The sequence below is a fragment of the Dermacentor andersoni genome, chromosome 2 (genome assembly GCF_023375885.2).
Source record: "Dermacentor andersoni chromosome 2, qqDerAnde1_hic_scaffold, whole genome shotgun sequence".
NCBI lineage: Eukaryota > Metazoa > Arthropoda > Arachnida > Ixodida > Ixodidae > Dermacentor > Dermacentor andersoni.
In genome coordinates this window covers 135,380,446-135,396,808 of record NC_092815.1, presented here as the reverse complement: position 1 = coordinate 135,396,808, position 16,363 = coordinate 135,380,446, and the positions used below count along the sequence as shown (strand labels likewise).

Genomic DNA, 16,363 nt, shown 5'->3' with positions numbered 1-16,363 from the left:
TGATGGACACACGGAGCAAATGTCTAACGTTTTCCGCCCCAAATATACCGTATGTGTATGTGTCACGGTGCAGCATTATTTGATTAGGCGAAGCACCGATCAACAGGCGCCAAAAGGTCGTGGAAATAGGAACCGGCGAGCAAGGCGGGTATTGCCGGCCACTGGGACAATCGGCCGAAAAAAGTCAAAAGCAGGCTTAGAGTTTGTTTGTTTGTTTGTTTGTTTGTTTGTTTGTTTGTATTTTTTGCTGTTGTTGTTGGCGCGACCGTGACGTCCCGACAGCTTTTTGTAGGAACCGTTGTGTATTCTCTGCCCCACGCATACATTGAGAAGCTTGCTAAGACGGCAGGGGTGCGAATACCCCGAAATATGTATTGACTCTGTGCAATCCCGTGTCACGAATTGCTGACAGTCTGCGTGTGCCGACGACGCCGTATGGTCGGCTGCCGTCGTTTCTCCTGTGTTTGTGAACGGACAATAGAGGCCCGCCATGGACTCAAGGGTGCGCGTGTGTGGTGCAATACAAGTGCGCGACCTCTAACAGCAGGGGGAATCACTTGTTCCCTCGCGCCTAATTAAAAGGGACGCGGCCAAGACCTTGGGAGGAGCCGGGATACAATCGGGTGAACTTGACTGGATCGTCACCAATATTTGGCGTTCCCCAACACAGGAAATTAGGGAAAGGAAAAGTTATTTAAACGCAAGTTTTGTACCAAGCTAAGCAGTCTAGAAGCTGATCCTACAATCTGCTGAGGAGCGTCAAGGAGCTCCAGTATCGCCTGGGCCGCCTAGACGCGTCTGAACTGCGAGCTACTAGTTGACTGAAGAGACGACAAACCAACGTCTGCAACGAAGCTCACGGCAGTCCCCCTCAAGTTAGCTCAACCTGCTCGAGGGAAGACGTCAGACCTAGACTCCTGGGGAACGCCGCCCAGCAATCGCGTCCACCGCAACGAGATGGGCTTGCCAGCGTTCTTCGGGAAAGCTCTGCCGCCGACTTCCCGCTTTATGGACTTGCTGCTGCTGCCCGGCCATGCGTATGCCATCATTTGTTTTATCTTGAACTCTGTTTAGTTGACCACCGTTAAGTGTGTTTTGTGTAGTGTTAATTTCTATATTTACTGTTAACTGTTCGTTGTATTTCTTTTGTATTCATCATTGATCTAGATTAAATGCATGTGTGTTAGTATTCTTGTGTTTTTGTGTTTTGTTTAACTTGTGTGTCGTTGTCAGTCTATAAGTATTTTTTCCTCTCTTTTTCCCGACTCTGACTCCTTTGCTGTGTTCGCTTGAGTACAAAACGACCAACCGGCTTGTATACCCCGTCGACGACTTCGCGCCGACGGCGAACAGGTGACAAGCCGTGACAGTATGTCACACGGCGGGCGGCTCTCGGGACTGCCTAATTATTTTGCGTAGCAGCATAACTGTACTTGAAGTGGTCACGTCATCCGAAGATAGTAGAGTGGTCCTCTGTTATATTACTTTTTCAGAGATGTCTTGGAAGGCAATATGTGTGTATGCTCCGAACGTAGCACGGGAGCGGGAAGTCCTTTTGGTGAGGCTCAGCAGTACATGAATTGTGAAAGACATGTAACCTTACTGGGTCATTTTAATCGTTTTCGCTTTCTAGAAGATAAATCTAAGCTGCCTAGTGTTTATGGTAAAGGTGCCGTGTTTTTAATTTCTATTGTAGGGGAACAAGACCTCGAAGACATTGGCTATGTGTTTTCAAGCGAAAACTACTTTACGCATTACCAAGGTGAATGTCATAGCAGGCTAGACAGAATTTACGCTCGGTTAACCTTTGTACCTTTATTTGCAAATTATCAAGTGTTACATGTTAGAGTTAGCAATCATTGCCTGGTTACGCCAACCGTAGAAAAGAAACAAAAAACATCAAAATTCAGCTGGGACCTATGGAAGCTAAATGATAAGCTTTTGGAAGATGATGTTTTCCAAAAGGCAGTGCAAGGAAAGCTCGAAAATTTGCTCAGCACAACTACGTCAGCGTTCTTCATTGCAGAATAGAAACTCTTCAAAAGAGAAGTTAAATGCACCGCAATAAGCGGACACACACAAGAGAAGAGAACGGGACAGGGCGCCACGACGACTCGCGAAATCCGTTCGTCAATGAAGGACGGAGAAGACACACACAGGGAAGGGCCTACTGCACTAGAAATATAGCTTAAAAGCACTTCTTGTTGGGCTAGTTGGTAGCTGTCCATTATAAAATATAAAGACGCCAAATAAAAGGACGCACACAGGAGAAGAGAACGGGACAGGGCGCCACGACGACTCGTGAAATCCATTCGTCAATGAAGGACGGAGAGCATACACACTAGCCCAACAAGAAGCGCTTTTAAGCTATACTTCTAGTACAGTGGGCCCTTCCCCTCTGCGTTTGCGTATATATATATATATATATATATATATATATATATATATATATATATATATATATATATGTGTGTGTGTGTGTGTGTGTGTGTGTGTGTGTGTGTGTGTGTGTGTGTGTGTGTGTGTGTGTGTGTGTGTGTGTGTGTCATCTGTCGGAGAATATGAGAATTTACAAGACGTTATAGTAAGACGCAGTTCAGTTTCACAGCCCGAGTCCTTTCTACCTACCAAGAATCTGGCGTCTCTCGGTGATGTAATCTTCCTTTGTGTACTCGTCTTATACTTGGCTATCAGTAATACTGCTTCGCCTATCCGGCAAAACTGCAGCCTCTCTCTCTTTTCTTTTTCTTTCAGTCCGTGTATAAGCGCTGCTGCGTATAGCTGCTGTTGATTTTGATTTCGAGTGGATCTGTGTTGGCCTTACTTTGGTTACTGAGTGAATTATACAGGGTGCTTCTACTATCATGCACCAAGACTTAAAGAAAGAGTAGCGTTACTCCAGCCTCCAGTAATTTTTGTTACCTGGGGTAATTTCGGTAATTGCAATTAGTTATCTAACTCGAGAAGTACTGTCCTAATTATCAGTGTCAATGGGACATTTATTGACACCCCCAAATGATATCTAACTGCGGTGTTTTCGGCGACACACTGATTGCGTACAATTTTTTCCGACTGGCAAAGAAACCTCACGAAATATGAAAAATAGCACGTGGCTGAGCTCCCCCACATCATAAAGCAGTGCCCTCAAATAAACTGATTGAAAGCAACTGCATGCCTGTGGCAAACCAGAAGAGACAGCGCATGACCTTGATAACGGTACAGAAGGAGCACCAACAGCAGGTTTCGCGTTTCGCAGCTATTCCTTCCTCTCATTTCATTTCTACGGCACACTTATTATCCGTCTCTGAAGGCCAACTGATCACATTGATAACAAAAGCCCCTTGATAACGCGATCGAAGCGCCTCTAATGCAATGGAATAGGCATGGAATGTTTCAAAATCCTGGCTCTGCTTGCAGCGCATCGAAAGAGTACGCGCGCAGCTATATTTCGCGCCAGAAACTTGCTTCGGATCAAAGCCAAATTAAAGTGAGGGCTTTATTTTTCATGAAAGTGTATACGTGTTGAAAAAACAGGTTCGTGGCAAAAAATAAAAGTGAAACAAACAGACCGAGAAGCGACCCACGTTCGTAGAGAAAAGGCAAAACCGATGCGTTCAAGAAAGAAAATATACTACTTCTAGATGAGCCGAATTGGCAATCGGGATTCCTGCGAAAAAAAAAAGGAAACTAAAGAAACAACATCATATTTCAGTGTGCCCTTATTATCTATGAATTCGTAAGCCCCGTTGAACACCAGCTACTGCCTAGAGGACGTGTTCGAATAGGTCTCCTTCTGCAGCTACGCTGAGTCTGCTTTATGACATCTTCAGCGGCTTTGTTGATGACCGACGCTGGAATTCTACGGCAGGCATCCGGTATCCTTGCCTTGAGCTAATCTGACGTTCGTCTTGATAACGTAGGCACGATCTTTCACATAACCCCAAAGAAAGAAATCGAGCGGAGAGAGGTCAGGTGACCTAGCTGGCCAATTTACCGGCCCGTGCCTTCCAATCTATTGCGCATGAAAAGTCGTATACAGCCAGTATCATGCTCGGCTGCTGCTGTGTGCCGGTGCCCCATATTGCTGATGCCACCGAAGTGGAAGACGTGACAGCGGGACTTCGCTGAGAAACTCATCCACCACTCCTTCAAGGATTTAGTCCACGTAACGCTGTCCAGTCAGAGTGTGTGATCGAAGATGTAGCATGCAATGAGTAGTGCGGCGTAAATTCCGCACTACTCATTGAATGACCACTTGTACTGGTGCCGATTGTGCTTTACTTAGTGCAGATTGGAGTCACTTCAATAGTGTGCATTATGCAAGTTTACCTGGGCGTTTCTGCGAAAATTGGCTTCATCTGTGCACATGATGTTGATCAAAAAGATCCTCTGCTTTTGCGAGGGCCCAATTCGAGAAATCGATGCGATTCTACAGGTTCTTATCTTCAAAGCATTAGTGCTGGTAAAGGTAGTATGCGTGAAAGGCCATCATTTATATCCTCCAAACTTATGACTTGGAAATTGGTACCTGGTCGGCGACGTTCTGCACGCTAGCATGAGGGTTTGAGACCATAAATGGTAGAACATCCATGCGCTGGCTAGGACTCAAAGATGGAATCCTCCGCTGCTGTTTTTGAAGCTGCCGGTTTGTCTCAGGTTTTCACAATTTACGATGATAGTCAATGCGTTTGGTCTACCACCACACTTTTATGTCTGATATATATTTGCGGCCTTCCTATTGTCGCCATTTGCAGCTCCGAAGGCAAGGATCATGTTTTCCTTCTGCTCAAAAAGACATCGCGACTCAGGCGAAAAACATGGCGACTGAGACGAAAAAAACACACCTTTAAAATTTGTACTGATGTTGTCAGTTCGCTTTTGTGGTGATAGGTTTCGCGAAAAAAACAAAAAAGAAAAACCATCCGTGCACTTTGTCTACGCTAAGATAAGCAGTTATCACAGCTTGCTTTCAAGTAACACCAAACGCGACCCTTTAATTCGGCCGGGGCGAGGCAGATAAGGCACTAGCTCTATCACTATGTTTTTCTTTATTTCCTTTATTTCGTCCTGGCTAACTCAGAGGGAGCATGTTCGATGGCGCTGCTTTATGATGTGGGTGGGAGCGCAGTCACGTGGTATTCTCAATAGCTCACAGTGTTTATTTGTCAATCGTAAATTTGTATGCAATTGGTAAGTCGCAGGCACGTATCCAAGGGGAGGCCCGGGGGGGGACCGCCCCCCCCCCCCCCCCCGAAATTAAGCGGCATACCCCCTCGCCCATGCCACCACACACATTCCTAAAGCGCCTACAAATTATTCTTCAGACTTTACAACTATTCGGCGGTGAACATTTTGCTGCCTTTTTCACGCCTTTTGGATGGCGGTAGTTAACGGAATCTCCTGGGGTGTGAAGGCCAGTCTTCTCATCGATTCGGCGCGCGCGCATTTAACTCAAGGTGCGTTCAGTTGTCACCATGTATTGCAACGGTCACGCGCATCGCTCTTGCTTCGTTAGTTCAGCCGTCTTTGCTTAGACTGATCCAGGGACCAGGAAAGAGATTCAGTTCGTAGTCAGCTGGTCTGTGTGCTCGTGCATGGAACGAGTTGCGGCCGGAGAAAACGCTTGTTACATTTAACTTTTCCTTTTGCTTCATATTTCCTCGAGTGGCGGACCACCGCGACGCTGGCAGATCCTCGGAACCATATACCCGTGATACGGGTTATAGATAAGGTCCAAATTAAAATCATGCGAAACGGCGTCTACCCGCAAACCCTGCAAAAACCGTTAAACCCACAAGAAATATGAATGTCACCGGTTACCTCGTCTGTTTTCTCCCTAATTGTACAGCACTTTGCGTGCAAAATTGGCACCTGCAAACAAGAGTCGCAAGGAGTTGAGAAATTAAGCGATCTACTAAGGGAGAGAGCCGAAGCAACAGCCAAACAGGAAAGAAAAGCGAAAATTAACAAATATAACCGTTGTTTGTGAAAATATTTATGGATCAACATCTTATTTAAAAAGGAAGTTGAGAAAACGCTGCCAGAACTGGAGAATGATTCCGTGTGTTTTGAATGACGCTTGTACAGTTATCAGTCGATCCGTCTGATGAAGACACGTATCTGCTGTGCTTATGTAGGTGTTTCTTTAACCTTCCGCGGTGGACGCAGTACGTCTAGAACCGCAGCATCCTGCGCTCTACGCGGTTGGCGGCCACGCATCGTTACGCAACTTCCCAAATAACAATACGAGTAGGTTTTGGCACTTGGTAGATCAGTAAACGAAGGCTCCAAAAAAACTGTGACTGTTCCGCAAATATGTATTTCTCTACAATTCTTTCAGAGCTAATTCAGAAAAACGCAGCTAGAAATCTTTATTTTACAATTTCGCTTGGTTACTTGTTCTTGGCAGTGTTCTTTTTGCGCTTCTTTTCTGCGCGAGTCCATGTGATGTGGTTCCTTGTTTGCCAAGTAAAGGAGAGGTGCATCTCACAGGAGTACCTGTGAGATACACCTTATTTCATTTCTCTTTTGCGGGTTTACGCGTCTTTATGGAGAACGGTAGGCATTATTCACATTTGTACTAGTAAAGAAACACCCCCCCCCCTCATTTGTATAGAAAAGTTACCTTGTGGTGCCCCCCCCCCCCTCCGAAAAAAATATCCTGAGTACATGCCTGGTAAGTCGCTGAAAATACCACAGTTAGATGTCTCTTGGCTGTGCCTATAAATGCCTCATTGACACTTTGATAATTAGGATAGTATGTCTCGAGTTAGATAATTAAATACAATGAGGTAATGAAATCTCAGTAGCGGAAAAATTACGGACAGCTACTGCACTGTACTGGAAACAATATGCACTAGATTTTCTTCGAGTAACGCATTGGATGGATGGATGCAAAACTTTAATGAAGGTCCTGAGGTACGCGACTCAGCGCGCTGCGGGCTGCTCTCACGTTGGGACAGTCAGGCCATGCCCGACCGCCGCATCGTGGGCCCTCTGGACAGCCCATAGTGGCGCCCCGGCATCGGGGTTGTTGATAGCGGAGATCCACTTGTCCATATTGATTTGTTCTGTGCCTCGTAACGAGGGGCAACGCCAGAGCATATGGTTTTGGCTAGCTAAGTCATTGCAGTGCAATGAGGGAGGGGGGGGCACTGCAGTGCCCCCGCCCCCCCCCCCCCCCCCCCCGCGTAGTCGGCGCCTGTGCACCTGCGTGAGACTAGTGAGACGCTGTGGTGTTTCCCGCAGACTCAAGAGTTCCAAACCGTAGGTGTGTACCCGTTGGCGCCTCGAAAGGAACTCGGGGGCCCCAGGGTGGGGTGAGAGAGGAGTGAGTGAGGAGAGATTGGAGAGATGAACAGTGGAGTAGGAGAGGTCAGACACTTTAGGAGTAGGTGAAATCTGTACTGAAACGGAAGTAACAGTAGCGCCATATGGTAGCTCGGACTACTTTGCCGTGTGAGCATAAGTATCGGAGCCAACTTACTGACGCCCAGCGAGCCTATATATTATCAGCAGGACGTACTGTACATTGGCATCTGCGTACGGGCTAGCGACAAGATTTGAAACGCGCGCCTATGAGTCGCCTTTTGTCGTCACGAATCACGTTTTCTGTCGTGCCGTACAGCCAGCCTAGAGAAAGCAGCCAACCCAAACATTGGCCAACCCAGCCAGCCAGCCAGCCGCCAGCCGGCGAAGCAGCGGCACGGCAGACGCGGCGACGCAGCATCGAACAATCAGCAGCCGTCTGTCCATGGCACTATCTGGGCAGCTATAACCGGGATAGTGTCATTGCATCTCACTTTAAGTAAGCTGCGAATTTAGATTCGTTGACTTGTTCGTTGCAATTGAATTGAAAAGCCTGTTCAACGGCATTTGAGCAGACTTCTGTATTCGAGGCAGCGCAAACTATTTATAGGGTTCCGCCGGCGTCGAGGTGGCCGCTTCGCGTCCGTCCTGTTGCTCATTGTTCATAGTTTCCTAACATAGGTGTAAAGTTTTGTGGTGACTTCGAACAGTTGAGCTTCGGTTCTAGGCCAAGAAGTTATAAAGTTTGCTGCGCGCTCCCGCTCTCTGCCCCAGTTCGGTGAAGATTGAGGTGCCGAGCATTTTGTGAAAGCAAACTGTCTCACTGGCCGGACACAGTTGTTACTGTATTTGCTCAGTACATTCACTCTGAGCCTTCGTTCTCTACAACAGACAGGCACCCCTACTGTGTCGCATTTTCACACAATAAGTAATACGTTAACAGCAGGTTTGTAATAACATTTCCTTTCTACTTTGTTTTGCAGCATGGATAAAACGCCCTATGTTCCCTTGGAGCGAATCAAAGTTGATTCACAGCGGGTGTTAGAGCATGGACTTCAGCGGATTCCCATTGCCAAAAGGTACTGTTGCAACTTTTAACTTACATGTAGCCTGAAGTCAAGTATAGAAGAGTTGACTGTTGGGCTAGTTGGTCGTCCATATTTGAGGTAGTAGCTTAACGCGAATAAAACCACGGACACACGTCCTTGTCATGGTCCTTGTCTGTCTTCCTTGTGTCCTTGGTTTTATTCGCGCTAAGCTACTACTTCAAATACTGAAGTCAAGTATTCAGTCATATGTGGTGTACGCAAGACAATGTTTTACTCGTCGCGCTGTCATGCAGTATATTAATACACGAACAGAACTACCTGAGTCGCTGTCAAAACGCATTTCTTGCCTATGCTTTCAATATGCTCTGCGTACATTGATGGTATTCGCAACAGAAATTAATTATTAGTCTTCCTATACCTACATTCAGGAATTGTAGCCTCTGCACTTCATTACAGGAGCTTCTTGTACACATCTAACAGTCTGTAAGGAACTTTAATATACTGTGCTTTAACACCTGCGGTAAACAATCAATATGACGTGTGCAGTCAGAACTGGGCTCAACAGTTTTGCTTTAAGCGGGATGACTGATGGTCTGATCTATTCAAATTGATTAGGGTGCTGATTTTATGCAAACAAACCATTTGGTAGATCACACACATTATGGCAAAATGGCTCTCACTTGTTAGTACATGTTTAAACAGGTTCAGCATCTAGATAAAACTTTTTACTGGCTCCATTTCTGATTTGCGATGGTAGCCTAATCACGATGCTTCAGCAAGTTGTAGACATTAATGAACTTAAGGCTCACATAGTGAAATGTTCTACCTAGCACAGAAAACAAATGAAAATAATGATATAGACAACATACAGATACTCTATGATGTTCATCTCAGTTTTCTCCATTAGTTTTCTGTGCTAGGTAGAATATATTGCCTAAGGCAATGACTCAAACTAGTCTCACTTTCTTTCTTAGCCACATTTACCCCACTTTAAATTGAACCTTATAGGTAACTAAAACTGCAACATTTTGCTGCCTATTGACAAAGACAAAGAGTGTAAGTACACATACACACAAGGCCAACACTGGTCCTGGGTGTAAGAACTTCCACTGTTTTTGGTTTTTCGTGCTATTTAACTTTTAGTACATGGCACCAACTTGCCCAAGTAGAAGTACTGCTCGGTCAGATTGTGCTCTCCCACAGGCAACAGCTAAACACCAGATTTTTAAGCATTAAAGAATGTGTTATAAGCACCTAAGACAGGCACTTAATGCCTCATTTCTACATAATATATGTGGCCCATTTTCATGCCATCACAGTAGCATGCACTTGTGAGGCCTGAAAGTTAGGGACCATGTTGTGCAAGTCCTCGCAGTGCTTCACAGTGCTTAGCTATGCACACTGAGAGGCTGCTTTTTTGTTGGCATATTGCTCACGACCTGCTTAATACATATTTTCTGATGCAGTGAGTGGATAATGTATGTTTAATAGCCAGACTTTCCTGCTTACGATAGAACATTAGGTAAAGCCATAGGTTGGCAATATAAATGAAGCTTACTCAGGCTCGCTCGCAAACTATATTTCTTGCTTAGGGCTCACTCGGGCTCAGACTCGCCAAATTTCTACTCAGCTGGGCTCATTCAGATTCAGATTCACCAAACTTCTACTCTGCCAGGCTTACTCATACTCATTTGTTGGTGTGAGTAAGTCGACTCATAAATTAGTTTGCTGGAAAGGCAAAAAATTCAGAGCCATTCCACTCTGTGAAGGTGGATAACCAGCAGAGCTGTATATAAGGTGATAAATATGTGGATAATAAATGTGTTGATTGAAAATAAAATACATACCACAATGACTTTCATTTTTTCATGATTTTTGTTGTTTTATGGAATTGCACACTCAATGCTTTTTTGATTTTTAACCTTCTTTTGTTTGCTTTCTTGGTTTTATTATTTGGTCACCAAGGTGACTGTCGCTTCATGACGACTATGATATACGGCCAGGGGCTCTGGGGCGACACTGGAAAGGTTCTTGGCCAATCTGAGGTCTATACATGACCGATGACACGTCATGGACACACTGATGTTTATGTAACATTGAATGCAACCTTTCCTACAGAAATACCATGAAGCACTTTCTGTCTGGCCGAGACACATCTATGTTGAAATCACCCACAATTACGATGGGAGTGGAGTTGGTAAGGGTGATCCAACCAAAGGTGCGCACTCGTGGCATTTGTGGCATGATCTTCGTCTGTATTACATGCCACCCGCCGTTGCCACGCACGTTCCTGCTTCTGTTCACGACGGTGTTCTTTATAGGCACGCTGTTCTTCCACAGCCCTCATCGCATCGGCCTACTCATTGCACGGCTGAAAGGGAACTGAGATAAGGTTATGTGGTTTGAATATGTAGCCCATGACGTCATACCGCAATTCTTACCAATCAAATCAAATGTTTGTTTCTACCATGTACATCACAGATGGAGTACAGTGGGAAAAAAAGCTCTCAGTAGGCGGCTTGACGAGCCTGCACTGTCAGTTCCGGTTTTACTTTTTTTTATCACAATATTTTTTTTATCACAATATGTTTGGCACTTGTTGTGAATAAACACAACTAGGGCATACCCGGCAATGCGCTTTTGCTGTATGCTTTAGCTCTTCTAGCTCTGGCGTGGCCGCCATTATTTTTGCCCATGCTTACAAACCGCCAGAACCTAGCGTATTACAGTTCTGCTGCAATAAGTTGTGCACAGCTTCGTGAAGTGAGAAAAGACACAGTGGAGACAGTGCTCAAACTAGGTGCCGGCATGGTAATGCAACACGTACATACTAGTGCCTGTGCGAGAGACAGTGAAGCCTGAAAACAGACATGAACACGCCTCATGTCGCGGTGTCACCCCTTTGAGCAAGACGGCGAATGCTAACATGCATACAGGGAGAGCAAGTGTCACTGTCACGATGCTGCATCACTTGGTAGGTTGTGTGTTGTACGCACAGACAACACAAACATGAAGAACAACAAAAAAATGTTCAAGACACGCTTGCACATTAGAGTGCCAATAACAGAAAGAATGCTACTACTTTATTTTTGCACCCAGAGGCACAAAGACCATGACCTTGGCAACGAGCAACGGCTGGGAGCGGCAGCACAAAGAAAAATGAGAGGGTAAAAAATGGGAAAAAAAGAAAACTGCCTCTGCATCGATCCCTAGTCATGATGACATCAGCACTGTCTTTGCTCTTACACGTCAGACATTTGCGGCAGTCTGCGTACACTGAGCTACCATTCTAGAACCAACTGTGTTGTGCTGGCCGTTTGCAGGCTAGGTGGCTCCAAGTTACTGGCGGATTTATTGCGCAGCTTAGGCGTTTGTTATGCACTGTGATGAGCCTTTTGACACTCATGCGTGGGCAAGAGAGGTTCCTTGGATCGAGTGCACCTCATGTTCGCCATCTTAGCAACTCGGTGAGCGCAGAACCAGGGAAAATTTATCAGTGGCTCACGTGACCCTGTGGAGGGGCCTGCAGAACCTCTGGGTTCTGCCGAAACCACTTTGAGAACCCCATGATCTAGCCTCTGACACCGACCCAGTCGCCCAAGTCATCTACCTGCTTGGGCCACTAGGTATGTGCTCTTGGCCAGGATGCCATCATGGTTGTTCCATTGTCGTCATTCCAGGTTCGTGATATCTCACTCCTGTCATGTTGTCATCATGCTTTCTACCATGACCCACTGGCCCAAGTTTTCTAATAGCTTACGCCACTAGGTATGGGGTCGTGGTTGTGATGCCGTTGGGTCGTTGCATCGCTGTTATGTCAGCTTCGTGCTTTGTAATCTGATGCTTATCATGACGTCGTCATGCCAGCGTCGTCACACAGTTTTGCATTGGTTGTCACACCACCATAGTGATGCCGTTGTGGTTGTTCAATTGTCGTGATTCCAGCTTCCTGATCTGACTCTCCTAATACTGTCACCATTGCACCTTCTACTCCAACCTAGCGGTCCAAGTTGTCTAACAGCTTGGGCCACTATGTACGAGATTGAAGTCATGAAGCCGTCGTGGTTGTTGCATCATAATTATTACAGCTTCGCCATCTGACTCTCATCATGCCATCATCATCATGCCAGCGACGCCACATAGTCGTCATGTGATCATCATAATGCAGTTGCTTTATCATTGTCATAACTTAAATAGTCGTCATTCTATCTTTGTCATATAGCCTTAATCGTTCCATCAATGTCAGTCTTTGTTTATAATTGTATTGTAATTGTACTGTCATCATTAGTCGTGATTGTGCTGTCCTTGTCATTCCATCACCGTCAAGCAGTCCCTACCACGCCTCCATTGTCAGACTGTCGTCGTCATGCCGTCAGTCATGCCATCGTTGTCAGTCAAGCTTCATCTAACTCTCATCATGTCATTGTTATCATGCAGGTTTTCTGATACATTCATCGTCATACCATTGTCATCATGTCGTTGCCATCTATTGTCTCGTCGTCATTGTAACTTCGACATCCAACTCATCATACCGTTGTTGTCACAGCAGTGTTGTCACGCTGTCATGTCACCATCGTCATCACTTCAGTATTGTCATCCCATTGTCGTAAGCCTTCGTCAACCCATTGACATCATTTCTTAGTTGTCATTCTATCATAATCATTCTGCAATCAGTCAATCGGGATTATGCCGCTGTTGTCATGCTATTGTCGTCATTGTGTTTAGCAGCGAGAGGTGAGCTAGTTGGTAGTCGATATCGGAATGCATTATGTAACCGCGCAAATGACAACGGACGAAGAAGTCCTGTGTGTTTCCTTCTTCGTCCGTTGTCGTTTGCGGGGTTACATAATGCGTCATTGTGTTGTCGTCACACTGATGCTGTCATGCATCCATTGTCATACTTTTGTTGTCGTGTCCTCTCGGTCGTGCCATCGTCATTGTTTTCTGGTTCTTCAACCAGTTGTCGTTATACCGTCATCATGCCATCGTCATGATACACCTTTGTAGTTTGATCGATATCATTCCTCCTTCATCATTCCATCATCACTGCGTCGGCATCATACAGTTGTCATGCCTTCGTGTTTCTGACCGACCTAGGCAAGCGAGTGCCATAGCAAAGTGGGATGATATAGGAGTATGTTGCATATAGCCAAAGCAACAAAAGTCTCAGAATTACCACTACACATGTTATATAAAGGTGACTTCAGAAATACGGTCTGTCGCTAGATTGATTGATTGCTATCGGCATTACTGTCAACATTCATCATGAGATGAGTATTGCTGTAATTTTTTTTGAACCTCCCATTGTTTGTCTGAAAATTCCAGTTGACTGTTGTTGTGTAAGTGATCATTACAAAAAAAAGTGATAAATAAAAGTGTGGATTGACCTTTGGCTGCAGGTGGCTAGACAGTCTAAGCCCAGCTGTAAGAGTATGTTTTAAATTGATAAGCATAACATTGTTGCTGCAATCTTTTTCATTCGGCTGTTTGCTATCTCCATAATGTTGCTGGATGATCTGTGCAGTTTCCCGGAAACAAGGTTTTATTCTCATGGCATTTTATTGTTTTTTGTTTTTTATACAGGAGGCCAATAGTCCTTGTCGAAAAGCTGCCTGTTGCTGTTACACATGGACTGCGACAGAGTGGGGATAGCCCAAGTGGGCAGCCAGGAAGAAAAGTCCTTAAAAGAAAGGTGTCACCAGGTCCTTCAAGGTACTTACGTGCTCATGGATATGTTTTCACTGTGCCAGAGGCAATATTTATACATGACATCTAGAGAAATCCTGCCATGGTTAATCTCATAGTGGGTGGCCCACAGCTCTGGTTGACTGCCTAGCACTTTGAGGAGAGACTTTTCGTTAGAACAGCCAATTCGGTCAAATTCTCTTATTTTTTTCTTTCTTTTCCTGTTATCCCCAGATGTTCCTTTATCACATAGACAAAGGTTAAAATGACATGGGACGTAGAAGTTAAAAAAAGTTTCATGAAATACCAAGAGCTTGATGTAGGTGAGTTGGCATAACATACTTCAAGAAAAAACTGCTAGAAAGACAAGGACTGAGATGCTTGTCCATAGTACGTGTTCTTCTTTTAGTCCTAGTGTTCTTAGCGCTGTTTTTTTCTTCATGAAAGTTTTACTTTCTAGTGTGCCCTCAACAAAATTTTTTTTAGATCTGACTTTGAGAGGTACCACCAAACCTTGGATTGCACAGCTACTAGCCACTGTGGTATGCCTTTTTGCTGAGGCAGTGATGCCATCTTTGAATCATTGTAAAGGTGAAAGATAGGATCTTTAGAATAGCTACAGTGCCGTATTTCACTAGGCAAAAATAGAAGCAAGAGAAAATACAAAAAACTAGAGTCATGATTCGCTACTGCTGCCATGTCCACACAGGATACGCTTGTGTTGGCTTGCAGGTTTGAATTGCTGGCAAGCATTTCGTACATTTTGACTGTGGTGAGCTGCACATTTCTTTATCCCGGCAATGCTTGCTGATCATGGTACGGTGTGTCGCTAGCTTGCACTTCTTTAGTTTATGTCGAAAATGCAGAATTGTTGGATATATCTTTTAAAATAGCTGAGTGGTTATATAAAGAAAATAAAGGGGGAAAGAAGCTTTTGTGTGTGTGCCTATTCTTGGCCTGCATTCCCTCTTGAATGGTCACAAGATGCTCACCCCTCAGAATATTCTAGGGAGAACCCTGAATCCTGCCAATGGTCATCTTGTTTACAACTGTGCAACAAAAACAGCAAGAATTTCACGAAATTGAAGGAAAGGGAAAGGAGTGTTTTCATTTAAGTGTAGGCTCCCTATAGAGTCATTTTACATCAAACGTCCCAAACATGATAGGGAGAGATTGTTTGATAGAGAAAATTAAAGCCTGCTGACTGCACCGTAACTGTCTAGTGCGTGGCTGACACCTGAACATTCATCAGTAGTGTGGGGAAGGAGGAGGGACACAAAGACGACAAAAATAGGAAGGAAGACTTCGCCCGGAGCTCATAGCTCTGCTGGCATAAGATGCTCTGTGAACACTAGACGTGCTTAGTAGAAATACGGAAAGCAACAAGTCCCACTGGGCTCTCGGACATTGCACACTACCACTTCTGATTTCATTCTAAAATAGTGCCGATAATCACTGTGCCACATTGTCTCTTTGTGAGCTTCTTTAAAACTTTTTCTCCTACTGCAGAAGTACGATAACCTTGCAGAGTACTTGTAAATTTTCCTAATTGGTAGAAAAGGCATCGTGCATTTGTATTCAAGCTCATTAGAGCCCACTAGTTTGTCTTAAAAGCTCCTCACCAGGTCTGGCCATTTTGAGCTGACAAGTGCAGTGCATACAATGCGTGCTCACGATAGCTTCTGCTAAGTATTACTACCTTACACGCCGTGCAAAGTGCTTAAATTTCTAATGAAACGCCGTTAGCCCTTCTCACGGGTGCCGCTCTCCCAGCTGGAGAATCTACGTATATTGTGCAAGAGCGCCTATGTACATGGCAGTGCTGTGACGTCGCTCTTAGTGACACGTGACTTCGAGAATTATTCCCACTCTTGGTGTCATGTCCTCTTCTTTGTCCGTGTTTTTTTGCACTACAATGGCTTCAATACAACATCAGTTATTTAATCAGTTGCATCAGCAGACGAATCAAAGTTTAGAGAAATAACAAAATGTGCAAACCGAACGCCTACATTTTTTTTTTCTTTTTTTATTCATACTATAGCAAGAGAGATGTACTTCCGTTTCGTCTGCTTGTTCCCACGTTGTGCAGACGCGCACGCAGAGACCAAAACTATCTCATCTTCTACTGTGTTTCGGCGCTGCAATCAAGCTGGTTATGCAATCAAGTTATGGAAGTCTAATATTTATTTTCTGGAAAACATTCAGCCAGTCACAGATAGATACTGTCAAAATACATTATATCATAGGAAGCTCTCATTGAAATTTCAGTATGGAATCATTTGCAGTTTTGCATCATTTCTTACTTGCCAAGCCTCTGGTCA

At 44.8% G+C, this 16,363-nt stretch overlaps 1 protein-coding gene across 1 annotated transcript in view; it reads left to right on the top strand.

Moving 5' to 3' along the window:
• The first annotated feature begins 7,613 nt into the window (after window positions 1–7,613).
• Window positions 7,614–16,363, top strand: part of LOC126540678 (DNA (cytosine-5)-methyltransferase PliMCI-like) — a 194,573-nt gene continuing 185,823 nt past the window's right edge. The window contains exons 1-3 of the mRNA XM_055076227.1: window positions 7,614–7,807; window positions 8,292–8,387; window positions 13,941–14,069. Of these exons, the coding sequence (XP_054932202.1) occupies window positions 8,293–8,387; window positions 13,941–14,069 (224 nt within the window). The 5' untranslated portion in view covers window positions 7,614–7,807; window position 8,292. The remainder of the gene's footprint in view (window positions 7,808–8,291; window positions 8,388–13,940; window positions 14,070–16,363) is intronic.